This window comes from Tachysurus fulvidraco, chromosome 7, assembly GCF_022655615.1.
Source record: "Tachysurus fulvidraco isolate hzauxx_2018 chromosome 7, HZAU_PFXX_2.0, whole genome shotgun sequence".
Taxonomy (NCBI): domain Eukaryota; kingdom Metazoa; phylum Chordata; class Actinopteri; order Siluriformes; family Bagridae; genus Tachysurus; species Tachysurus fulvidraco.
Window position 1 is genome coordinate 4,479,467 of NC_062524.1, and position 26,645 is coordinate 4,506,111.

Below are 26,645 nucleotides of genomic sequence, written 5' to 3' on the forward strand. Positions count from 1 at the left end.
TGTGAGGTTTTATATAAAGGTTATTATGTGAGCTCTCTGTCTGATGACACACGGTGACCCTGAACCCTGTAGGATTTCGCTCATTAACACGTTAACGCAGGGAACAAACGCATCCATAAGTATTTAAACACGAGTGTAGGTCATGACGCGGCGATCACGGTTGGTTAAACGTAAACGAGCGCTGCAGCCGGGGGTGGGGGTGTGGGGAGAGATGTAACACGATGTAACTGAGATGTTACACAAAGAAAGATGACGAAAAAACAAACAAACAAACAGGTAATACGGTGTGGCCCGGAGCTGGAGAACTTAAATTACACAAAATGGAAGCGCTTAACATTTACTTAGTGAGAGGAAAAAAAAGAAAAAAAGAAAAAATAAAGCCACAGAATTTAGATTTGTTTTTCTTCATTTTTAAAAAAATTAACACAATGAATAAACGGCCTGAGGTGTACTGCAGCCTTCCGGTCGCTTTGGAGTCGAGTCTGTCGGTATGTTTGGGGGAAGGGGGGAGGGAGAGAGAGGGAGGGGGGGAGGGAGAGGGAGGGAGGGAGGGAGAGGGAGAGAGAGGGAGGGAGAGAGAGAGAGACACAGAGAAACAGGGAGAAAGAGAGAGAGAAAGAGAGAGGGAGAGAGACGGAGAGAGAGAGAGAGAGAGAGGGAGGGAGAGAGAGACACAGAGAAACAGGGAGAGAGAGAGAAAGAGAGAGGGAGAGAGACACAGAGAGAGAGAGACACAGAGAGAGAGACAGAGAGAGAGAGAGAGGGAGAGAGACACTGAGAAACAGGGAGAGAGAGAGAGACAGAGAGAAAGAGAGAGGGAGAGAGACAGGGAGAGAGAGAGAGACACAGGGAGAGAGAGAGAGACACAGGGAGAGAGAGAGACACAGGGAGAGAGAGAGAGAGAGACAGGGAGAGAGAGAGAGAGACAGGGAGAGAGAGAGACACAGGGAGAGAGAGAGAGACACAGGGAGAGAGAGAGAGAGAGACACAGGGAGAGAGAGAGAGAGAGAGACAGGGAGAGAGAGAGAGAGACACAGGGAGAGAGAGAGAGACACAGGGGGAGAGAGAGAGAGACACAGGGAGAGAGAGAGAGAGACACAGGGAGAGAGAGAGAGAGACACAGGGAGAGAGAGAGAGAGACACAGGGAGAGAGAGAGAGAGACACAGGGAGAGAGAGAGAGAGAGACAGAGAGAGAGAGAGACAGGGAGACAGGGAGAGAGAGAGAGAGAGAGACACAGAGGTGGAGATATTTCGTTATGTATGACCGACAGACAGTCAGGCTGGCATCGTTGGCAACTGGTACATCATGATGGCTGATCCACTTTAAAAGATCTTTTTCTTCTTGTTTTTCTCCAAAGTCCTGAAAAGGACAGAAACCAAAAGACAGAACAGCGTGAGTGTGAAATCCCGACCTCCCCGACCTCCCCGCCTGCTGTAACACCGTGCTGTGGTGTGGACTTAGTGTGTCGTATCTCTGTGTAGGTCTCTTTTCCGAGCCAACGTTACCTCCACACTAGAACACCGTCTTTATTTTACACTTTTAAATGTTTCTTTATTACAAAGTGTTCAGATGTAACGTCGAAAACTTTCCTGTCTCTAAACAGACTCTCGCAAGCCTGTTGCTATGGTAACAGTAAAATAACACCGTGCTTCCTGTGCTCGTATAATAGAGGTCTGGTGAATTTAGGTTTAGGATGATGTGTGTGTGTGTGTGTGTGTGTGTGTGTGTGTGTGTGAGTGTGTGTGTGTGAGTATACCTAGAGGCGTCGAGTTTCTGCTGCTCCACCAGGCGTTGTTGAACCTCCCAGCCTGCTTTCTCCTCCTCAAACTGCCTCCTCTTCTCCTCCAGCTCTTTATGCTGAGCCTCCAGGTTCTTCCTCATCTGCTCATTACGCCGCTGCAGCTGAGAGAGTAAACGTACACACACACACACACACACACACACACACACACACACACACACACACACACACACACACACACACACACGGGTCACCCTCACAGCCTGCAACAAAATCTATTCGACTGAACGAAGCTGAAGCAGAAACCTGGTCATGTGATCATCCAAAGTCCAGCGTGAAGTTATTAAAAGCAGGCAAAAGGAAAAGAAGGAGGAAAGAGAAAGATAAAGAACAAAGAGAGACAGAAAGGGGAAGGAAGAAGGTGAAAAAAGTAAAAGAAAGAAAAGGACACAGAGACGGAAAGATAAAAAGGAAAGGAAAAAATGATGAAAACGGGGAAAAAAGTCTGCTTAAAAAAATTAAAGAAATGAAACAAAGAAAGGAAAAGGAGGGAAAAAAAAAGGAAGAACAGGATAAAGAGCTGCTCAGTGCTGCTGTGAGAAACAAACCATCAGCTGCTTTACCTCCGTCTCAGAGTCCTTCAGCTTCTGGAGCTTCTCCTTCACCTTCATCTCAAACACCTGCTCCATCTCCATCTCCATCTTCTTCATCTTAGCCACATGCTCTCTCCTCTCCTCCTCCATCTGAGCCAGGGGACTCCTGCTCTCTCACACACACACACACACACACACACAAACACACACACACACACACACACACACACACACACACACACACACACACAAACACAGTGCGAAACACAGGCAGATGCACACACACACACATACACACACACACACACACACACACACACACACACAGTTAGCAGTTTGCATCATTAAGAAGATTTACTGAGAACTTTAAAGCCCTGGAGAAATCACCTGAGAGACAGAGACAGAGGTGGAGGAAAGCGAGAGAGCCGTCATTTTACACCCCAGAGTTAAACAGCACAGCTTCCTTACAGCCCCAGATTTAATTACACAAGCTGTAGCAGGGCTGGAGCCATCAGCAGGGAATAAAATCATACTGTGTGTGTGTGTGTGTGTGTGTGTGTGTGTGTGTGTGTGTGTGTGTGTGTGTGTGTATTGGATTTGGACCCACTGTCTGATTGTTTGCTTATAAAAAGTAAACTCCTCCCATAAAGGTCAGGCACGTTGACCACCTGATCAGATATAAGTGTGAGCTGCTACTCCAGGATTTCTGATTTGTGCCTTTTTTCCCCTTTAAAACGACTGGAATTAAAATCACAAGCTCAGGATCGTTCCTTTAAACTCCTGCCAGTGAAGACGTCTGTACTGACTTTCTCCGAGAGCTGTGCTCATGTTCCACACGTGTGAAAAGAAAGAGATCTCCGACTGAACGCGTGTTACGGTGTCACGCGGCACGTGTCGACCCCAAGATCTCCGTCGTTTTGAAACGATCTCCTTCAAATTTTGCGAATTCCTGGAGGGAGCGGTTACTATAGAAACGCTGATATCGGCTCGGAAAACGGATTAGTTTTTGATCTGTGTCTCGTGCTCCAGACTGATTAACTGTCCTGGAAAATAAACACAACGTAACGAAATCTCCTGGTCCGATCTCACGCCATCTCCACACCCTGCCCCCACAGCCCCGCCCCCACAGCCCGGTCACCGTCAGTCAGACTCTGATCTAGTGTGTAGTGCTACAGCGCTGGGCGGAGCGCAGAGAAAGCAGAGGACAGAGTGGTGTGCAGAAACAGAGCAGACAGAACAGGACAGGACAGAGACGAGACGCTGTGGGTGAAACGGAAGCGTGCCACTTACATGCCATCAACTGTCTCAAATCTATAAACAAAACAAACAAAACAACAGAGAGACAAACTTTAGCATGCTGCTGGACGTCTGCGCCGTACGTGAGTGTGTTGTCGGCGGACGTGAGGTTAGTGTTAGTGTGCTGTTTCACTCCGATACACACAGCGGATGCTTGTGAGCTACGATCGTTAATCACACAGCCTGCCGATGTCCCTGTCTCATCAATAAGGAACTAATCAGTAGTAAAGTTATTAACTCTCTAAAAGACTGAAGGGAACGACATGACTAACCTTTATATAGAACATTATATAGAACATTATAAACATTATATAGAACATTATAAACATTATATAGAACATTATATAGAACATTATATAGAACATTATATAGAACATTATAAACATTATATAGAACATTATAAACATTATATAGAACATTATATAGAACATTATAAACATTATATAGAACATTATAAACATTATATAGAACATTATATAGAACATTATAAACATTATATAGAACATTATAAACATTATATAGAACATTATATAGAACATTATATAGAACATTATAAACATTATATAGAACATTATAAACATTATATAGAACATTATAAACATTATATAGAACATTATATAGAACATTATAAACATTATATAGAACATTATAAACATTATATAGAACATTACATCACTGTTGAGTCACAGAAAAAATTGATATTGATATACAATTTATTATATCATCATGTTGTCCAGGAAAGTCTGAGAGCACTTAGAGTTACACTCACACACACACTCACACACACACACGCACACACATTTCATGCACACACACACACACATACTCCCACCCCCCACACTCTCTCACACACTCTCACCCCCCCCACACACTCACACACACTCTCACACACACACTCACCCCCCCACACTCTCTCACCCCCCCACGCTCTCACCCCCCCCCCCCCACACGCTCTCTCACACACACACTCACTTGGTGAGTTGGCCTTTGCTCTTGTTGTTGTCCGCTCCATTGTAGGTGACGGCGGCGAGCTTCCTGCTGCGGTAATTCTCGTAGTGAACGTTATTAGTCACGTCCTTCAGGTCCTGCATGTGGGTTCTGCAAAGCAAAAAAAAAAAACAGCTAGATATCAGCCTGATGGAACAGAAAGTACGTGTCGTATGAGCATTAAACAAGGAAACGCATGTGAGCATCATGACATCATCTTTCTACAAAAAAAAAAAAAAAAAAAAAAAATCCAGACACGTCCAGGTTTTTTTATTCGATGGCGAATAGAGCAGTGAGGAAGATCTCTGAAAACAAATGGTGAAGTCTCTCCAGATGTGTGCAGCTGAGTCAGAGGTAACGTACCTGATGAGCATGTTTCGTAAGATCGTGAAGTCACAGTGCTCTCCGTTCTCAACTGCAAACACAAGCATCACATTCACTCGGGTTAAAACAGAGGATAAACAGTTTAAATAAACAAAGTTCTTGTTATAGGAAAGAGTGATGTAAAAGTCTGAACCGGCAGAATGTGAATGAATGAAGGAGTGAATGAGAGCTGATGGTGTGTCACACTGCAGTACTCTCCATGTCCAGCAGATGGCAGAAGAACTCACTCAAACTACTGTAGGAGTAATAAAGCTGACGAGTGGCCAAAACCGCCTCGCTGTATCACTGCCCTCATGTCGCTTGTCAAAACCGTCTCAGTCATTCAGGGCCCGTTTTCTCCACCCCCCCCCCCCCCCCCCACACACACACAGGGATACACATGTGCACACACGTCTGGTTTGTCACTACAGAAAAGCTGTTTAACAGAGACCCGAGGGAGCTATGAAAACACACACCAGCAGGACGCAGACAGCAGGATTAATAAGCAGCTCCTCAGAGAGTGATATTTAAGCCTGCGGCCTGCGAGTGCCACAGTTTAATTACTTCGTTTGAGGCGTCGACTACAGTGTTCCGTCTCTCAGCTCGGCTCTGAAGGCATCAGCCTCGACGTCGAGCCTCGCTCTGCCACGGTTAATGGATCAGTAACACGGCAGCACAAACCCCATTCCCATGAAACCCATGGAAGAGCAGACAGATTAAAAAACACTGAACACCGTCTGGATAAACGTTCTGTCTGATCCTGACCCCAACCCACAGCACCGAGCCCCACTACAGCTGATGTTCTCTACTCCATCCAAGTGACAGCAGTGCTGCTGAAAATAAGGGCTGTGACAGGAAAGTAACATGGAATAAATGATAAATAAAGATCAGTGGATCTGACTCTCGGCTGCTGAAGCTCCGCCCCCATGACATTTCAGCACTGCGTTTGTTTTCACACACAGTCTCAATGATCCGCACTTCATTAAACCCCTGCACATGTTATAAAGCTCTTCAGACCAGTACAATGTGCAGCTGGTGTCACACCATGTACCACACACACACACACACACACACACACACACACACAGACACACACACACACACACACTGAAGCCACAGTGAAGCTTTATGAAGCGTCTGTGAGCAGGTGAATGTGTTAAAAACGCTGGTTCACACAGCTGTAGGTGAGGTTCCTGTGTGTGTGTGTGTGTGTGAGAGAGTGAGACAAGCAAATCCTCTCACATTCTGCTGCTGTGGGATCAGTTCACTACCATCTTCACACACACACACACACTCACTCACTCATACACACACCCACCCACACACCCATATACACACACACACCCCCACCCATACACTCATACACACACACACATACACACACACCCCCACACTCATATACACACACACACCCATACACTCACACACCCACCCATACACTCCCACACCCACCCATACACTCCCACACCCACACCCACACCCACTCTCACCCTCACACACCCCATCTTGAATAATGGTGCATTTAATCATTGAGAGCAGCCAGTGATCAGGAAAGAAAGTGTGTGTGAGTCGGTATTACCCTCAGCCACACCCCAGGGGTACTGCCTCCCTCTCACACGCTTCCCGTTTACCTCGATGATGGTGTTGCTGCCGACGACGGCGAGCGGCAGTCGGTCCTGAGGGAAGACCACGTTAAAGTGTGTGTGTGTGTGTGAATATCTGCTGCACAAACACAATTCTGAAAGAGGCACGATGAGAAAAACACAAACCTTAATCTTCTTCACTAGTTTGTTCTCCTCTTCATCATCCGTTTCAGGGAACTCGTAGATCTTGATTTTGTGCTCCTGGATTTCTCGCATTATCTGTGCACCGGGGGTCAGGAGGATGGAGCAGAGTGAAAAGGTGACACTGCTAATTCTGGGCACTTCAAATAAAACTTTAGTTCACCACAGAAAAGGCAAAAAATAAATGGGGTGCAAATAAAAATACACTTGTTTAAAACTGAGGTTCATCTAAAAGGACTTTTCTTGTTAATCTTCTTGCTCTATTTCTTGGTGAAAAACCAAAAAAAAACAAAAAACAAAACAAAACGGAGTTATCCACAAAATAAATAAATAATTAATAAGTTAACCAACTACCTAACCAACTAACTAACCAACTAACTAACTAACCACTGAAAAAGACAAAGAAAATTCATTTTGTAAAAAAAATGTAAGATGTTAAAAAAAAAGCTAAAATTTCAGTAGAAACATTTTTTAAATAAAATAAAATAAATAAATAAACAAACATTAATTGTCTGATGATGTAACAGATCATATCATATCATCCAAGTTCTTCAGCTGATATGAAATCATCATCATCATCATCATTATCATCATCACTACTCCTGTATCAGTGATCACAATGGGAGCCGTTAGGCGTGTGACGGACGCTCACCTACCTACGCTCAGTTCTCTAAAACGTTTTGCACTTCTTCTGTTCCTTCTCTCACATCTGCCTGCATGTGGTGCGACACACACAAACCTGCTTCTTGAACTGCTGGCACTCCTCCGGAGTCAGTGTGTCTGCTTTGGCGATGAGCGGGATGATGTTGACTTTTTCGTGTAACCGCTTCATGAACTCGATGTCCAGGGGCTTCAGCCTGAAACGGGAAATAAAGAGTGTGTGTGTGTGACAGAGAGACGTGGTGAGTCAGGAGCCTACAAGCAGCCGGGAAGAAGCCTGGCCTCATGACCCTGGGCCAAATTTATAACCTTCCATAAGAGGTGTTTTCACAAGAAATCTGGTGTGAGGAACCCGGAGTTCTGAGCATTTCTATCTGGAATACACAGTTGAGGATAAAAGACTGAATAGTGTGATTATTCATTATTCATTAATCATCTGTTCACTCTAAAGGATGGAGAAGAAGAAAGCATCGGGTGAAGCTCGATGCACACATCACGTCACAGGAGAACGTTAAGAGTGGACGGGGAACCAGTACGGCTCCTAGTGTTTATTTCCTGGCTTCCTTTCTTTTTGAAACACACACACACACACACACACACACACACACACACACACACACACACACACACACACACACACACACACAAAGCTGTAATGGGCAGTGTAGATGAAGACATAAGGAAATCACTCACTGATCATCTGTGGCTTCAGTAATCAGCTGTTTAAAGCCACGAGTGAATCCTTCCTTTGTTCCTGCTGTCAAGGCCTGAGAGTGTGTGTGTGTGTGTGTGTGAGTGTGAGTGTGGGTGTGTGTGCGCATGTGTGTTCAGCTGTGTGTGTGAAATAAGACACACACTGAGCCAGCGCTGAACACATGCCAAAATAGCACTCGGGTCACACACACAGACAAACAGAGGCTGGAAAGACTACACACAGCTTTTCCTTTTCCTCCATGTTCCTGGACAGACATTCGCGCGCACACACACACACGCACACACACACACTCGCGCGCGCACACACACACACACACACAAACACACACACATTTGCACACACACAACTCTTCCTCTACAGAGCTCAGTGAAGGTGGAATGGTCCAAGCACTCTTTACAACCCCCCCCCCCCGTTCTTTATCCAAGCTCCGCCCACTCTCTCACATGTTGTGTACTAATCTAACCTAAGATTTCGGATGCGATGTGTAATTTACCACCAATACGGAGGAGATAAGGAACACACATCAGGAGGAAGTTGATTTGAATGTTATTCAAATGAGGCTAAATTTGAGTGGACGGGGCAAAATGGTCCAAAGGGTAATTTTTATGGGTTCATGGCTTATGGAAATTGGGTGGAAAGTTTGCTGACATCCTAAAGATGTTCTATAACTGTGAGCATGCAGCAGAAACAAACAAACAGTGTGTGTGTGTGTGTGTGTGTGTGGATTATGACTCAGTACTCACCCGTGACCAGAGGGGGCGATGAAGTACAAGCAGCATTGCACTCTATTGTCAGGCATCTGCCGCCTGTTGACGCGCGACTCTGCGTTGAGGTAATCCTCAAACTTACTGTCGATGTGATCGATCACCGGCTGCCAGCTACAGCATAAAATACATCAAATAAAAAAATTAAATAAATAATCTTACTGAGAGAGTTAGTAGTTAGAAACGTCGCTAGTTTGCTCACCAGTTGCTGTTGTCTACGGCATCTCCGAATCCCGGCGTGTCCACGATAGTGAGCAGCAGCTGCACCCCCCCCTCTTTCACCAGCACCTTGGACTGTTCCACCTGAACACACACAGCTTCGGTTCAGAATAAAAGCACCGGCGCTCTGTTTCAGAAAGTAACTTACACCGCAGAGTGATTTAAGCTGCATCAGGAAGGTCTGGTTGTAACGCGAAGACGACTCTCGTACGGTACTGTTTCTATGGTAACGGCTCATTCACAGGGGCTTCTGAGGTGGACGATCGACGTGATCTCGGTGTAATAATAAGCTCGTTTAATAAGTGCTGTTTATTTTTATTTTCAAAAAGAGAAAGAGAGAGAGAGATAAAGAGATGGAGGGAAAGAAAGAAGAAACAGAGGAGAGGAGAGAGAGGAGAAATAGAGAGGGGAGAGAGAGAGAGAGAGAGAGAGAGAGGAGAAATAGAGAGGAGAGAGAAAGAAAGAGGGTAGAAGTTTTGACTGATATTAAATGAAACTGAAGATGATGATGAAGACGTTCACTGACAACTGACAAACATTCTAAACTGTTTCGAATCGCTGCGCTATAAGTGGAATAAACACACGCTGTGTGTGTGTGTGTGTGTGTGCGCGCGTACGTGTGTGTGTGTGTGCGTGTGCGCGCGTACGTGTGTGTGTGTACAAAGGTAAAGTTCTGGGTTTTCTAACAGTAGGACGTACATAAGAATAAAATGAAGGGTAAAACATGGCAGCCTTCTTCTTCTTCCTATCGGTGTCTTCCGCCTCTCACAGAGAGACACAGTGGACATCAGAGCCCAAACTCGTGACGAGTGAACAAACGCGCGGGTTGGGCGTCTGCTCTGTGTGTGATTGCCCCGTGTCTCTTTCCCCAGACGCTCACGGCACCTTCAGGCACGCTGTTGTTTATGAGCCCACAGTGTTTACTACACCGAGCACTGATCCCATCCTGCTGACGTTCACCGCTAACCCCCGTTCAAGCCGACAGCTCCGTTAACAATCCACCCGGACTCGGCCATTTAAAAGTGCTACATGACCCTTTAATCGCTGCAGGTTTAAAACGAAGCTTAACCCCGTCACATCGCTTTAACGTCCTAAAACGTTTCCAGACCATGTCGGAGTCGAAAACCTCAACTAAAACAAGAAAAACACTCAGCAGCAGGAGAGCAGCCTGTGGTCAGAACCCGTAACCAGATACAAAATACCAGCCGTAATAATAAGCTCCGTAGTAAAAGATTCTGCAGCTCGGGTTAAAGCGGCCGTATGTAAATGTTTCAAATCTTCCAGACCTTCGGTGACTATCGTATCGTTTCAGAAACGGTTCTCTGCTTCGTTCAGCTGGTCGGTCGTCAGGCTGCAACCTGTGAGGTGAACTGCGGTCGTAAAGAAGAGACAAACTGCTTCTTTAATGATCGGCGTTATTAGCTGCATGTTAATAAACAGCTGGGAGCTTTGATGGGAGATTTGGGAGATCTATTTTGATCGCCTTATTCGTTACCGATAATCGCAGCGGATCTGACGGTTTTTTGGCTCATTTCTTTAAACAAAACTGATATTTTTGGAATGTCTGGCTTGAGGAGGCTGCTTAAGATCACAGCACAGCACTGGGACTGAGGTCAGCGATCTCTCTCTCTCTGAGAAGCTGCTTTATGTCTGCCTGGTTTGGATCACTGTCACTTATTACACAATGTCTGCGTTAGCGTTGTGTCGTGTCACGGTTTCACACGGATACCTCATAAACTACAGATTACGAGCGTTTCTGGAAGCTCGGGTAGATAACTATAGTGAACCGTGACGGAGGGAGCGTCAGGGTCTCGCGAAGCTCTTAGCTAACTGTCTACATTACACTTTAAAGTCTACTGACGCTAAATGGTGCGGTTTACGTCATTTCAGAGCTACGCTAATCACATAAAAAAATCTTCCCGTGCATCAGAGAGCACCGGAGAGTTGGTTCTTTCCTTTTTCTTATGGATATAAGCTCCGCCTCAAAGGGTGACCCCGTTTTCCATAAAAGGTAACAAGCTACAGTAGTTTTACCTGAGGGTCAGACAGAAGGTCAGTAAATTCACTTCATAAGGATGGATCGATGAGGCTGCAATTCATTCGATTGGCTTCATAGGGCCTTTTTACACCTGGTCACTGCGTGTGTTGTCGCTGATCCGATAGCTATCTGATTTGTTAAAACTGTTCCATTTACATTAGACCACATAAATGCGTCTCGGCGATCTTTCTACTCCCGCCCAATATACTAATATATTTTACCTCATTTCCGGGGTAACTGAAATTTAACACACTTTGGTGTATGCGGTTTTCAGAATACAATAAAAGAACTCGTTACGAAGTTTATGCTACAAAAAACAGCGTTTACTGTTCGCTGCGTTCTCGCTGGCAGCAGCAGCGCGTTTTAAGACCCGACGAGACGCCTGGGTGAAAGACCACCTGCGAGTGACGTACTTCCGTTTGGGAGGAGTTTAGCGCTGACGTATGTGGCTTGAACAACCACATGCATTTACACCTGTCCAGTTTCATCTGAAATGCGTCCCAGACCTCCTCCTGAAGGGGTTTGTACCATCGGATTTATATCCGTCTCCAAACCGTTTCGTCGGGCATTTAGACCGTATAGCTATCGGATCACAGAAAACGCATGAAGTGACCAGGTGTAAAAAGCCCCATAATGCTGACAAATAATGACTACTGATTATTTTTATTTTTGCTCCCTGTTCCGAGTCGCTACAGCGGATCACGTGGTTCACATACAGTATCAGATTGGCACAGGTTGGGCGTGAGATCCCTCCCCTGGACCACCTGGGGGAGCCCCAAAATCACGTCTACTGCTTCACAAAACCCCGCCGTTATTATTTTAGCTAATGATTCTTTTTATTTGCATTCTTCTTGTTCGGTTTTGCAGTATGTTCTAATAAACCCCGGCCGTTTGTTAGATCAAACTAATCTGAGACGCGAGACGACAGTCTGGGAGCAGTTTAGGATCTGGAGCTTTGCCTTTTGGGCCTTTTGGAAAATCCTCTCTGACTAAAGCAGGGTGGTTTTAATCCCACATGACAACAATAAGGAGTGTTTTCCACACTGTTCCCCTTCGCTAGGTGGTGTTTTCTAGCTGGCTGTGATTGTGTCCCAGCACCAACTCCAGTAAAACACAAGACACAGAGCAGGAAGAAAAACAGCGGCAGAGAGAGAGAGAGAGAGAGAGAGAGAGAGAGAGAGAGAGACAGAGAGAGAGGGGAAAAATAAACACGACAACAAACAGGCCACTGAATCTCTACAGTCATCTGGGGAAAATATTTAAAGCTGGGTGGGAACATCAGCACACACACACACACACACACACACACACACACACACACACACACACACACACACACACACACACACACAGGGTTGGGCACTTTGATTGGCCAGAGCAGATGACCCTGAACTGATTGGAGCTCAACTTTATGACTGTTGGAGCATTCTTTCTGTGACCTTCACCAACACTCAGCATGCAGCGGAGATTACACTGTGACGGAGCTCTAAAGCTGTCACACTTCTAAACCTCAACTAATCTGTGCTGTCTGTAAGCGCTGCCAAACCGCTGCCAGACTTTAATGAGTCACAAAGCAGTGACAAGTTCAAAAAAAAACCAAAGGTTCTCTGCGAGACCTTCCTGCACGGAGCGTGACGTCTCAGTCCGGCTCTTATGATGGTTTTACAATCGATCAAAATAAAACAATTCCACAATCTAGTTCAATAAGCTGTTAAAATTCTCTGGAGAGTTCGATTTCACTTTTGTATTCACGTCTTACAGAAGGGACAGAACATTAGCACAGCGTCAGGTTTTGGTTTATAATGTCGTGATGATGATGATATATCTACGAGCAGCGATCTCATGAGGTCCGAGCCGACCTCCATCACAGACACGATGAACAAGATGAACCCTGGTAGTGCAGAGTCCCACACCAAACGGCTCGCTCGGAGCACGTCGCTTTATTTTTGATAGTGTGTAAACTCCGAGGTGGCTCGTTTGGCCTCGGTCCTAACCGACAGCCGGTCGCACGCCATGCCTCTGACACACGCAGCACGGGAAGTTGTAATAAATTCATCATGGTGGAGGTGTCAAACTGGCTGCTGTTCGCTGCTGCTGTGCTTCGTCGTGTCCTTTTAGCCTCGGAAATAGCAGCTTGTCTCAGACGAGGTCTCTGTGAATCAGAAAGGTGTTCCTGTGCTGACTGAGCGAGGTTGTTCTTTTAATCAGTCATTCAAACATCAACAAATGACAGAAATCCACACTGCATTTTGAAATCAATGGTCTGGTGGAGAAGATGTTAGAGCATGGCTGTGTGGATGTGTGTTCATGTATTCATACACAAGAGCATTAGTGAGATCAGACTCTGATCTGATGTTTAGGATGTCGATGAGTTCTTCTACTCCAACCTCCATACCACGTCTTCACCGAGAACTATAGAAATGTGACGATCGGGGTGCACATACTTTTGGCCGTACACTACACGTGGCGTTGCGGTAGACGACTCGACTCATCCTTTCTGCAGCGACACATTCTGCACTGGAAGGATCGAATCGGACAACGGAAGAGTCGCGTCTCGTCGTGGAGACGCGGCGCCGATCTTCCGTACACGTGATGGTCGGACTGATGAACCAGACAACAAACAAACGACAACAAAACACAAACACACACTTGGCTTCCTACCATGCATCACTTAGTAGCTGTCTAAAGAGAAGGTAACACACCTCTGTGCAGATAAACACCTTCAAGCGCTTAAAAAAAAAAAAAGCGCCTGGCAACAAAGCAGAGTTACAAATTGGGGTGGATAACATAGATCCGTCCTGGGTATTTAAAGGATTAGAGGAAATCTGTGTGTGTGTGTTGCAGGAAGGAAAAAGGGAGGTAGGTGTGTGTGTGTGTGTGTGTGTGAGAGAGAGAGAGAGACTCCACCACCATAACACTGTGCTACAGCCAAAAAAAACAACACAAAAAACCCACAAGACCAGATTTCAGCTAAATGTGTGTTCTACTTGTGCACTATTCTACTCCATTGTGTACTACAGTATGTAGTGATTTAAAACGCAACCAAGAAGAAGAAGAAGAAGAAGAACCTGGATAATGTACTCGTTCAACTGACGAGGTGGAGGGGAGGAAAAAAAAGGATTGAAAGTTGGACACTCCGTGCACACAATACATCATGCACTCAATACACCATACACAACACTCTGTGCACACAATACATCATGCACTCAATACACCATACACTCAACACTTTGTGCACACAATACACCATGCACTCAATACACCATACACTCAATACACCATACACTCAATACACCATACACTCAATACACCATACACTCAATACACCATACACTCAATACACCATACACTCAATACACCATACACTCAATACATCATACACAACACTCCGTGCACGCAATACATCGTACTGTACACTCAATACATCATGCACTCAACACACCATGCACTCAATACATCATACACTCAACACTTTGTGCACTCAACACTCCGTGCACTCAATACATCATACACTCAACACTTTGTGCACTCAACACTCCAGGTTTGTTTAAGTAGCAAAAGGTACGTAGCGTTGACGATAATAAAAGAGAAAACATATACAAGCTGCCCGGGAAGTTGTCTGGAGATGATACGACTTTTCCAACAGCGCTGCTACTGTCTCTGTTCTGATTGGTCAAAACTTTTGCTTAGTGTTAAATAGACAAACAGCACTGACTTTCCCAGAAAAAACAAACAAAAAAAAACAAAACACTTCAGGGTTTGCTGTTATAGGGAAATAATCAAGTTCCAGCTCTGAGACCGGAGATCCAGTCAAGACTTGTGAGTCCTGGGGTGTATGAGGACAAGACGAGATGAAGTGGAGACCGAGATAAGCATCGAGTTCTTTTCCAAGCTGAGCCTTTATCTTCGGTTTGGTTTGTTTGTTCAGGAAGGAATCTGGGAGACGATTCGAATGAATACAGAAAAGGTCCTAGGTGCTGGTTAATAGTTATGATAAACCGTTTATGATGAACGATCCCACGGGAAAACCCTCCTGCTGACTCAGCTACATTTAAAGTGTGGCGCAATTCTATAAATCTGCTCTTTAATCCGAGTTCTGTGCAGTTAGCCGTGACGCTATGTGTTATTGTTCTCAGACTAAACACTGAACGGAATTACTTCTAACCGCATCTAGGGCATTAAACTGTGAGCTGGAGACAGAACGAGACTTCTCCAGACTGACTGGGGTGAAATATGACTGTGTGTGTGTGTGTGGCTTCATCACACAGAGATGTGGAGGGAGAGCACGTGTGCAGACATGCAACATGTCAGCTTGCGCTATTAGCAAACTATGTTGGGAAACCTGAAGAACCAACCGTTCCTTTTTCTTGCCTGCTTGGCGTCTGTCTGTCAGATAAACTTCCTGGGAAAGAGGAGAGCGAAGGCGAGGAGGAGAAACAGAAAATCACGTTGAAAGTATTTACCCAGTGACATCAAAGCATGACAAACCACAAGGCTGGCACCGTTACTAGTGTTTCCTCTCAGCGCTTCCTCTGTGTGAACCTGAAACGCCGCACAGGCCTGAGGGACTGACACCAGACTGTAGAGCAGAAATCAGAGACTTCAATGAAAGCCTCAAACCCTCAGGCGTGCGCCGTTACGGGAAAAAACGATCAGTGACGGCATGGAGGGATGAAGCAGAGTGACAGATACCACGCACAGCTGACTCATTTCCGTTAACGGCACGGCCCCGAAACGCCGCTGCGCTACTCGGCCTACAGCGCCGTGTTTAGACATGAGAGAAGGACAGGACAGAATTTTTATGCTTTTAAAGCTACATTTTCTTTACGCCTGCTGCTTCTTAATGCCACACTAAAAAGAACTGGAATTCAACCACACACTGACTGGTGTGTGTGTGTGTGTGTGGCTCATAAACCGCCTACCTGGCTGTCTTACAGCCTAAAATTCATGCCCAATGACATAACAATAATCACACTCGATTCGTCTTTCGTCGCTGTGCAAGACAAACACACAGCAAAGGCTTTTGAAATGATAATGATACAGAATGTGTGTGTGTGAGTGTGTGTGTGTGTGTGTGTGAGTGTGAGAGAGAGAGAGAGAGAGAGAGAGAGAGCACTCAGGAAGCAGTGCTTTAGAGGCTCAGTATTCACCTGGCCTTAGGGCTACAAGCAGACACGAGTAGTTTAGTCTGCTACAACAAAGTAACATTAAAGCCGTGTCCAGTGTTATAAGGGAGAGAAGGGAGCATGTCGACTGTGTCTCTCTCTCTCTCTCTCTAAGCGAGTTTGCGGTTGAGCTAATTTGCTTAGCAACGCATTTATTAGCTAATATCTACATAAAGGAACTATTATTCTTGGCAGTGCCGACAGATAATCAGCGCTCATACCGAACGCGGCGTTATCTACTCTGCAGCCTCCCTCAGAATTCAGTCTGGTTCTCACGACTCTATTTTATCATCAATCATATCATCTTTCCTTATTTGGAAGCGCTGGATGGATCCCGGGGATTATTAATGGCACTGAAATTGTCACGGAGTCAAAAAGTAGTCTCTGTTGGTGGCATGCGGTCTTCCAGCCAGAGGAGGTAAAGTGCTGAGTGTTCAGTTCAGTTCACACACAACAAAACTAACCCGACTGTGTGAGATTCAGTGAGGAGACCAGCACAGCATTTACTACGAGTCTATTATTATTATTTAGAAACGGTGCGTCTCTCTTCCTCCCTTCGTCTCACGCTGTGAAGTGTGATCAAGCCAACACATTTATATTCATTCATTCATTTTCTACCGCTTTATACAAACTACCTCGGGTCACGGGGAGCCTGTGCCTATCTCAGGTGTCATCGGGCATCGAGGCAGGATACACTCTGGACGGAGTGCCAACCCATCACAGGGCACACACACACTCTCATTCACACACACACACAACGGACAATTTTCCAGAGATGCCACTCAACCTACCATGCATGTCTTTGGACCGGGGGAGGAAACCGGAGTACCCGGAGGAAACCCCCGAGGCACGGGGAGAACATGCAAACTCCACACACACAAGGCGGAGGTGGGAATCGAACCCCGACCCTGGAGGTGTGAGGCGAACGTGCTAATCACTAAGACACCGTGCCCCCTCAACACATTTCTATGGTATATAAAACTGAAATATTTATATCTTTAGTACTTTTTACACCGGTGACTGATAAGGAAATAAAAAGGTCAACAGAAATATGGTTATCGGTGTCCCAATGTGCACCGAGTCAGAACTCATGTACACTGTATACTGATCCGTCACGTAGAGAGCTGATCGAGACACAGCCGCTTAGCTAAGGTCATGTTTACTCCGTGATCTTTAACGGCTTGCAGTCGTACATCTAAAAACCCAAACCGATTACGACTCGTCTGAAGCCGCGATGTAGCTTAATGGTTACAGAACCCGAAAAAACCCCACAACAGCATCTTATACTGCAGGAAACACGATATATGGATTATTAGATAGTAAAGCTGGGTTGTGAGGTTGGACTACGTGTGTGTGTGTGCGTGTGTGTGTGTGTGTGTGTTGAGAAGTGTGTAAGATCTGCAGGTTGTGTGTTGAGCTGCCAGTTTGCTGCAGTGCGTCTCTGCTGGAAGCGAATGCGTAAAGCAGGCTGTGTGGAGGCGGTGAAGTGTGGGAGAGAGGCGCACTTTTGGGAATGGCATTCGCTAACCACCCACACTGCGGCCTGGCACCGACACACACTCCACAACGCCAAGCTATTTCAGGCTTTTGTGACCGTGTGCGTGTGTGTGTGTGTGTGTGTGTGTGTGTGTGTGCTTTGCAAGAGCAGTAATTATGTTGTTACAGGATTGGCACCTTTGTGATTGAAATTGTGGGCGAGCGAGAGGACGCTAAACGATTAGACGAGCTACAAGATGTGTGCGTCGCTCTTTAATATACATTTCTTTTCCTTCCTGTAAAACGCATCGTTGCCGCTCTGCACGTTACTCCCCTCGAGTCGGGTGACGACACGAGGTGGAAAAGTCTTTTAAAAAAAATCAAAAAATCCAGCAGTTCTGCTTGTGCAAATTTATAACCTGGAGGTATTAATAAGAAAATAGGAATTCATTTCCTTAGAAAAGCATCATGATGAAAAGTTACACAAATTAACATGCTGTAAAAAAAAACAACAAAAATACATTTATATAGAGGGAGTTTTTCTTCTTCTTCCAAAAAAAAAAACAAAACAAAAAAAACCCAAACAACAAAAAAAAAAAAACAGTTCAGCCAGCTTGCCAAATTTCTTGCACTCAAATATGTGTGTGTGTCAGAGAGCGGGAGAGAGAAAGGGAGAGAGGATGGGAGAGAGAGAGAGAGAGAGGGACAGGGAGAGAGAAAGAGAGGGAGAAAGAGAGAGAGAGAAAGGGAAGGGGAGATAGAAAGAAATAGAGAAAGGGACGGGAGGAGATATTAATGTAGATATAAATTGATGGGGATATATAAATATATATAAAATCAGTGAGTGAGATATAAATTATTTATGGAATAAATTTACTGTTTATATAAATTTACATTTATATATATAAATTACATTTATATATAAATATTATTATATAAAATTACATTTATATTTAAATATTTATTAATAGTTACATTATAAATATTTATTTATATAATTTACATTTAAATTATATATAATTTACATTTTATATAAATATTTATTTATATAAATTTACATTTAATTTAAATATTTATTATATAAATTTACATTTAGAGGGAAATAGTATTTATATAAATTACATAAATTTAAATAATACCAGCAGCTTTATAGTTGTGTTGACAGCTGGGGTTTGAGATAGATTTGGATATGAAACCTCATACTTTTATTCAGGGTCACACACACACACACACACACACACACACAGGTGTACTCTTGCAAAAAAAAAAAAAAAAAAAAAAAAAAAAAAGGAAAGAAAAAACCTCCACATTTCCTTAGTATTTCTAGGGAATGTATTGTGGTGCTTGGACCCCGTCCAGCTCGCTCTTCCTGTGGCTCCTAGTTTCCCATCCAGGATTCATGACCCGGTTATACAAACGCTGCACGATCAAATGCAGATAAATACACTGATGAAAGAAAGAATAATTCTGTAACCCGACGTTTTGTGAGATTAGGGTGTGTCCTGGGGTAACATTATGCTTAGATGAACAGTAACAGGTGGAGATTGTGGGGGTTTTTATGGACCTCTCTAAAGGTTGTCTGGTGAAGTGTAGCGACCCGTTTCTGTGGACGCTGTTTTCTAAAGCTGAGCAGTTAAACACGAGTCAGTGATCGCAAACAGATTAATGCCACACTAAAAAGAACTGGAATTCAACCACACACTGACTGGTGTGTGTGTGTGTGTGTGTGTGTGTGTGTGTGGGGAAGTGAAGCCACTTCAGCCGAATGTTCGAGACAATCGCTTGTTTATAAACGCTGTGCAGAACTGAGAAAGTCTCCATTCGATGTCGGAGTCGCTGAAAGCTCACTGTTAGGGTTAATACACGTAAACTCTACATTATAGAGCTGTCCGTGTCCCTGGTGTGAGCCGTGTCCGGTGCAGGGGACGCGTCCTTACCTGAACAGTCTTCTTGATTCTGTGAGAAGGTCCGGGATACTCTGAAGAGTACAGATCTGTGAGGAAGAGCGAGTTGATGAGGGTCGACTTCCCCAGTCCCGACTCTCCTGTAAGACAGAGACAGAGAAAGACAAACTCAGCAGCTGGGTCTCGTACGTCCACCTGCCTGAAGGCCGTACGGTTGTGTGACGCAATCTGCGGGAGGAGTGAGGAGTGAGACGGGATTTTTGTGCAAATGAATAACGACGTGGCAAATCTGGTATCTTCTCTGGCACAGAAAGGTCTGGGAGCTTGAAGATGTGCGCTTGTGTTTGCCTTTTGAACATACAGCTAACTATCCAGGCTTTTTTTTAGTAGCTTAGTGGAACTTCTTTAAGACAGAAACATAAAAATCCATGACAAACATTTACAGGAGGAATCAGTCTTGCTCTGCATCTCTGGTCTCTCTCTCTCGCTCTCTGCATCTCTGGTCTCTCTCTCGCTCTGCATCTCTGGTCTCTCTCTCTCTGCATCTCTGGCCTCTCTCTCTCGCTGCTCTCTGCATCTCTGGTCTCTCTCTCTCGCTGCTCTCTGCATCTCTGGTCTCTCTCTCTCGCTCTCTGCATCTCTGGCCTCTCTCTCTCGCTCTCTGCATCTCTGGCCTCTCTCTCTCGCTCTCTGCATCTCTGGTCTCCCTCTCGCTCTGCATCTCTGGTCTCTCTCTCTCGCTCTCTGCATCTCTGGTCTCTCTCTCGCTCTGCATCTCTGGTCTCTCTCTCTCTGCATCTCTGGTCTCTCTCTCTCTGCATCTCTGGCCTCTCTCTCTCGCTGCTCTCTGCATCTCTGGTCTCTCTCTCTCGCTGCTCTCTGCATCTCTGGTCTCTCTCTCTCGCTCTCTGCATCTCTGGTCTCTCTCTCGCTCTCTGCATCTCTGGTCTCTCTCTCGCTCTCTGCATCTCTGGTCTCTCTCTCGCTCTCTGCATCTCTGGTCTCTCTCTCGCTCTCTGCATCTCTGGTCTCTCTCTCGCTCTGCATCTCTGGTCTCTCTCTCTCTGCATCTCTGGTCTCTCTCTCTCTGCATCTCTGGCCTCTCTCTCTCGCTGCTCTCTGCATCTCTGGTCTCTCTCTCTCGCTGCTCTCTGGTCTCTCTCTCTCGCTCTCTGCATCTCTGGCCTCTCTCTCTCGCTCTCTGCATCTCTGGCCTCTCTCTCTCGCTCTCTGCATCTCTGGTCTCCCTCTCGCTCTGCATCTCTGGTCTCTCTCTCTCGCTCTGCATCTCTGGTCTCTCTCTCTCGCTCTGCATCTCTGGTCTCTCTCTCTCGCTCTGCATCTCTGGTCTCTCTCTCTCGCTCTGCATCTCTGGTCTCTCTCTCTCGCTCTGCATCTCTGGTCTCTCTCTCTCGCTCTGCATCTCTGGTCTCTCTCTCGCTCGCTCTCTGCATCTCTGGTCTCTCTCTCGCTCGCTCTCTGCATCTCTGGTCTCTCTCTCGCTCGCTCTCTGCATCTCTGGTCTCTCTCTCGCTCGCTCTCTGCATCTCTGGTCTCTCTCTCGCTCGCTCTCTGCATCTCTGGTCTCTCTCTCTCTGCATCTCTGGTCTCTCTCTCTCTGCATCTCTGGTCTCTCTCTCTCTGCATCTCTGGTCTCTCTCTCTCTGCATCTCTGGTCTCTCTCTCTCTCTCTCTCTCTCTCTGCATCTCTGGTCTCTCTCTCGCTCTCTGCATCTCTGGTCTCTCTCTCGCTCTCTGCATGTCTCTGGTCTCCGTCTCTCTCTGCATGTCTCTGGTCTCCGTCTCTCTCTGCATGTCTCTGGTCTCCGTCTCTCTCTCTGCATGTCTCTGGTCTCTCTCTCTGCATGTCTCTGGTCTCTCTCTCTGCATGTCTCTGGTCTCTCTCTCTGCATGTCTCTGGTCTCTCTCTCTGCATGTCTCTGGTCTCTCTCTCTGCATGTCTCTGGTCTCTCTCTCTGCATGTCTCTGGTCTCTCTCTCTGCATGTCTCTGGTCTCTCTCTCGGCATGTCTCTGGTCTCTCTCTCGGCATGTCTCTGGTCTCTCTCTCGGCATGTCTCTGGTCTCTCTCTCGGCATGTCTCTGGTCTCTCTCTCGGCATGTCTCTGGTCTCTCTCTCGGCATGTCTCTGGTCTCTCTCTCGGCATGTCTCTGGTCTATCTCTCGGCAGGTCTCTGGTCTCTCTCTCTGCATGTCTCTGGTCTCGGTCTCTCTCTCTGCATGTCTCTGGTCTCGGTCTCTCTCTCTGCATGTCTCTGGTCTCGGTCTCTCTCTCTGCATGTCTCTGGTCTCGGTCTCTCTCTCTGCATGTCTCTGGTCTCGGTCTCTCTCTCTGCATGTCTCTGGTCTCGGTCTCTCTCTCTGCATGTCTCTGGTCTCGGTCTCTCTCTCTGCATGTCTCTGGTCTCTGTTTCTCTCTCTCTTTCTGCATGTCTCTGGTCTCTGTCTCTCTGCATGTCTCTGGTCTCCGTCTCTCTCTGCATGTCTCTGGTCTCCGTCTCTCTCTGCATGTCTCTGGTCTCCGTCTCTCTCTGCATGTCTCTGGTCTCCGTCTCTCTCTGCATGTCTCTGGTCTCCGTCTCTCTCTGCATGTCTCTGGTCTCTGTCTCTCTCTGCATGTCTCTGGTCTCTGTCTCTCTCTGCATGTCTCTGGTCTCTGTTTCTCCCTCTGTTTCTCCCTCTCTTTCTGCATGTCTCTGGTCTCTCTCTCACTCTGTGTCTCTGGTCTCTCTCTCTGGTCTCTCTCTCACTCTGTGTCTCTGGTCTCTCTCTCTCTTCGTCTCTTTCTGAGTCAAACTGATGCGTCTCTGGTGTCTCTCTCCGAGTCAAACTGAATGTCTGATAAAGGTGGGAGTGTAGAATCTCCTCTTTCACCCCAACACTGTTTATGTTTAATGCTTGAGTTCCTCAGCAACCTTGTGCACAATACAGTGTGTGGTATCCAGCAGCAGCAGCAGCAGCATGTCATTTAAAACGGGATCTGACTGAAACAAAGCAGGCAGTGTGAGGAGAGCAGGCACATGCTGGCACAGAGCACAGCTTCCTCTCCTGACCTTTACCAAGTGCCTGACTGCTGCCAGCCGCCACGGACCACGGCCCCGAGACCCGGCCTGAGAGAAGAGCACTCACTCTCTCTCTCTCTCACACACACTCTCTTCATAAATATTATTCAGAAAGCAAGAGCAACAGTGAACACACTCTCACACACTCACATTCTCTCTCTCTCACATGTGCACACACTCACAACACAAACAGGAGACACTCAACTCTACAGACAATCAACCTACCACACATCTTCATTCTCTCTCTCTCTCATGCACACACACACACACACACACACACACACACACACACACACACACACACACACACACACACACACACTCTCTTTAGAAATTGGTTCAGTTTCCAGGGATTTAAACGTCGCACATCTTTTATAGTTTTCAGTAAATAGTGGCTGCTGTCTCATGAAAAAGTGGGGTGAAAAACGGCATCTTAAAGATGCCAGTCTACATTAGAGACACAGAACGACGCACTTATTCAGGCTGATCAGAGAGCCAGGAGCTGACGAGGCAGCGACACTGACTGCAGCAGTGTCACACAAAATAATACCGTTATAGTGTAATATATATATTTAGAGAGAGAGAGAGAGAGAGCGAGAGAGAGAGATGTGAAGGACTAAAATGGACTGTGGGTGAAGCTTAATACAAGAAGAGATGAGAAAACCGTCTAGCAGATGTCCGAACACGCCTGTGGTGGTGCTGGTGACTCGTCATGCAGCGTCACTGACGTACTGGACGGCTTTATGTCACTGATCAAGTCCACTCCATGTGCCAAGCCTCCTAATGTCCACTGCCCTAAAAGGCATAACCACCGTGTGCAGTACCACGTTCTACCAAATACAGTCACCATGTGGCTTTATATTTAAAAACAAATCCCAAACCCAACACACCCTGTCAGTAAATTTCCAGCTCTCTGTGTAATAGCGTGTGTGTGCGACACACAAATAGCACAAACACCACTTTACATAAACATCACGAATAATAAGGTGTGAAGTAGCAGTCGGTTGTCACTCGTATAAACGCGATGCCGGACCTCTGGAACGAATGAGCTAATAGTTCTGTCCTACGTCGGGTGTTTGGTGGAAACATTACAAAAAATATTCAAGGTTAAAAAGGTTCTTGAAATCATACAATCAGTCCTGCTATAATTAAAATTTTACATATACATTACTGGAACTATAACAAACAGTCGGTCATATATGTAAAAAAAGATAAAAATAAGTTGGAGAAAGACTTATTCCCAAAAAAACTGCTTGAGATTTGATTTGTGGCTTAATATTTGCTGGTTAAATAATGACAACAGGAAGCTGTATGACACAGCTGTAAACCCATTTAAACATGCAAATGCTCTCCGAGTTCCCCTTAACTTGTCTGGAATCCTGACATCGCAGCATGCTCTCTGATTAGAAAAATAGAAACTATAAAATGATGCACGACAGCAGTAGGATTTAACCGACCGTGTGTTTATGTCTGTGTTTATTGGCTCTTCGACCGTCCTGGTTAAACTGCACCTAATACACCACTGTGTTGGTTAGCTGGCTGGAATGAAGCGTGATTGCTATCTGACTTGTTATGTAAAGGATTACGGCCAGACGAGCTCGATAGCCGGTGGGTTGAAGTCAAAGGCTGAGAGGATTCGGGGCAGCTCGGGAGCGTCCGGCTCGCTTCCTTTAAAGGAAATATCCCACAGCTGTGTAAATGCTGCTGAGGGAACTCCCCATCGCATGACACAGGTGGAGGGGGGCAGGAAGTGGAAGAAGTGCAGAGAGAGAGAGAGAGAGAGAGAGAGAGAGAGAGAGAGAGAGAAAGAAGAGAGAGCGAGAGAGAAAGAAGAGAGAGAGAGAAGAGAGAGAAGAGAGAGAAAGAAAGGAGAGAGAGAAAGGAGAGAGAGAAAGAAGAGAGAGGAGAGGAGAGAGAAAGAAAGGAGAGAGAGAGAGAGAGAGAGAGAAAGGAGAGAGAGAGAAAAGAGAGGAGAGAGAGAAAGAAAGGAGAGAGAGGGAAAGGAGAGAGAGAAAGAAGAGAGAGCGAGAGAGAAAGAAGAGAGAGAGAAAGGAGAGAGAGAGAGAGAGAAAGGAGAGAGAGAGAAAGGAGAGAGAGAGAATAGAGCGAGAGAGAGAATAGAGAGAGAGATACACTGCAGAGGTTATAGTGTTCCATTTTCTGTATGCAGAGCTACACTAGGATCTAACACTCAGCTATACAACATGGCATGCAGTTATGAGAAAATAGTTCTGATCAAGCTGATAGATCTGATAGATCAAACAGTTTATTTTATTTAAGGTGATATGGTCAGGTAGCTAACGTGTCTGCTCGTAGCACCTATGACATCATTGTACTTATTATTCTCTGTATCTGTCAGCGCTGATGAAGGAGGTGTGGCCTCTGTATCCATCAGCACTGATGAAGGAGGTGTGGCCTCTGTATCTGTCAACACTGAAGGAGGTGTGGCCTCTGTATCCATCAGCACTGATGAAGGAGGTGTGGCCTCTGTATCCATCAGCACTGATGAAGGAGGAGGTGTGGCCTCTGTATCTGTCAACACTGAAGGAGGTGTGGCCTCTGTATCTGTCAACACTGATGGAGGTGTGGCCTCTGTATCCATCAGCACTGATGGAGGTGTGGCCTCTGTATCTGTCAACACTGATGGAGGTGTGGCCTCTGTATCCATCAGCACTGATGAAGGAGGAGGTGTGGCCTCTGTATCACAGTCACAGTGGTCGAAGCCTCCCAATGGTTATAACTTGTTCTTAATTAAATTTTACTTGCTGGCACAAACTGAAATTCACCGCATCCATCAAACCAGATAAGACAAATTCCTCTCTCTGTACTGACCTATAAAGCCCTGCAAGTTAAAGCTCTCTCAATCCCACCGTGCATCAATCAATGAGTGAGTGCTGGAGGGTTACGGGGTGATGAGGCGAGCTGAGGCGCTTGTTATATAAAGGCACTAGAAGTGATCGCAGCTGTAGGTTTGAGCACCAGATTTCAGATGGTGCTGCACTGTTGCTGGCTGTGAGAGGATGAATGGAATTACAGGAAACCACCCACCCACGAGCCACTATACAGCACACACACATTCCAGTGGGGGGTGGGGGTGGGGGGTGGTCTGGTTCGCATTTGTTTTAAGAACACATTCTCCGAGCCGCTGTCTCTGTGAAATCCATCACTCATGCGAGTTGCTGAGTGCTCCAGCATCGAGTTCCTGTATGAAACAGAGCTATGTCTGAAACAAACACACACACACACACACACACACACACACACACACACACACACACACACACAGGGAGAGAGACAGAGCCCAACTCTTTCTAGTCTATCAGCACAGTGAAGGACCATCTTGTTCGCCTCGCTTCAATTTGCTGATGGTGGATTCCTGAGTTGAGTTACACTTAAAGTAGCGCTGAGCTGAACAAAGCTCTCATAGTTCCCAACAGGAAGCAAAATGTGCTTCACCTCACCACTAGAACCTGAATATTAAAAGTTTGTCTCCTGACAGAAGCTGCTTTGGAGCGACGCGCCCAGTGTCTCACGTCTGTTACCGGCATGAAGCTTCTAATGTTATAACAATTAAGCTGGTTGGGTAATAACTGGTCTTAATGCCATCATGCTCACACCCAGGGCGGCCTCACACACTACTACAGACTGTCTGGAGGAACGCCTGTAATTTGGCCTGTAATTCATCCCTCTGCAGTAGGCATTGTGTCCTGCTCAGGATGTTGGTGAACCTGGAGTCTATTCCAGGGCAGGAGGTGGGAATTCGGAGCACAGTTTCGAAGCAGGAGGTTGGAATCTACGATAGATCAGACATTAAGCCATTGCGAGGCATCATGCGTGCATGCTCACACACACACACA

At 46.0% G+C, this 26,645-nt stretch overlaps 1 protein-coding gene across 4 annotated transcripts in view; it reads right to left on the reverse strand.

Moving 5' to 3' along the window:
* Positions 1-1,258: 1,258 nt before the first annotated feature.
* The window catches only part of septin7a (septin 7a), a 34,757-nt gene continuing 9,370 nt past the window's right edge, over positions 1,259-26,645 (reverse strand). For 3 of the 4 annotated variants that reach the window (XM_047816168.1, XM_027177950.2, XM_047816169.1), the window contains exons 4-15: positions 19,741-19,847; positions 9,108-9,208; positions 8,885-9,019; positions 7,506-7,623; positions 6,752-6,844; positions 6,562-6,658; positions 4,983-5,034; positions 4,605-4,730; positions 3,627-3,647; positions 2,367-2,502; positions 1,759-1,904; positions 1,259-1,361 (exon numbers count right to left, since the gene is read on the reverse strand). In XM_047816168.1, the coding sequence (XP_047672124.1) occupies positions 1,325-1,361; positions 1,759-1,904; positions 2,367-2,502; positions 3,627-3,647; positions 4,605-4,730; positions 4,983-5,034; positions 6,562-6,658; positions 6,752-6,844; positions 7,506-7,623; positions 8,885-9,019; positions 9,108-9,208; positions 19,741-19,847 (1,169 nt within the window). In that variant the 3' untranslated portion in view covers positions 1,259-1,324. The remainder of the gene's footprint in view (positions 1,362-1,758; positions 1,905-2,366; positions 2,503-3,626; positions 3,648-4,604; positions 4,731-4,982; positions 5,035-6,561; positions 6,659-6,751; positions 6,845-7,505; positions 7,624-8,884; positions 9,020-9,107; positions 9,209-19,740; positions 19,848-26,645) is intronic. The other variant, XM_047816170.1, reaches the window with a different exon arrangement.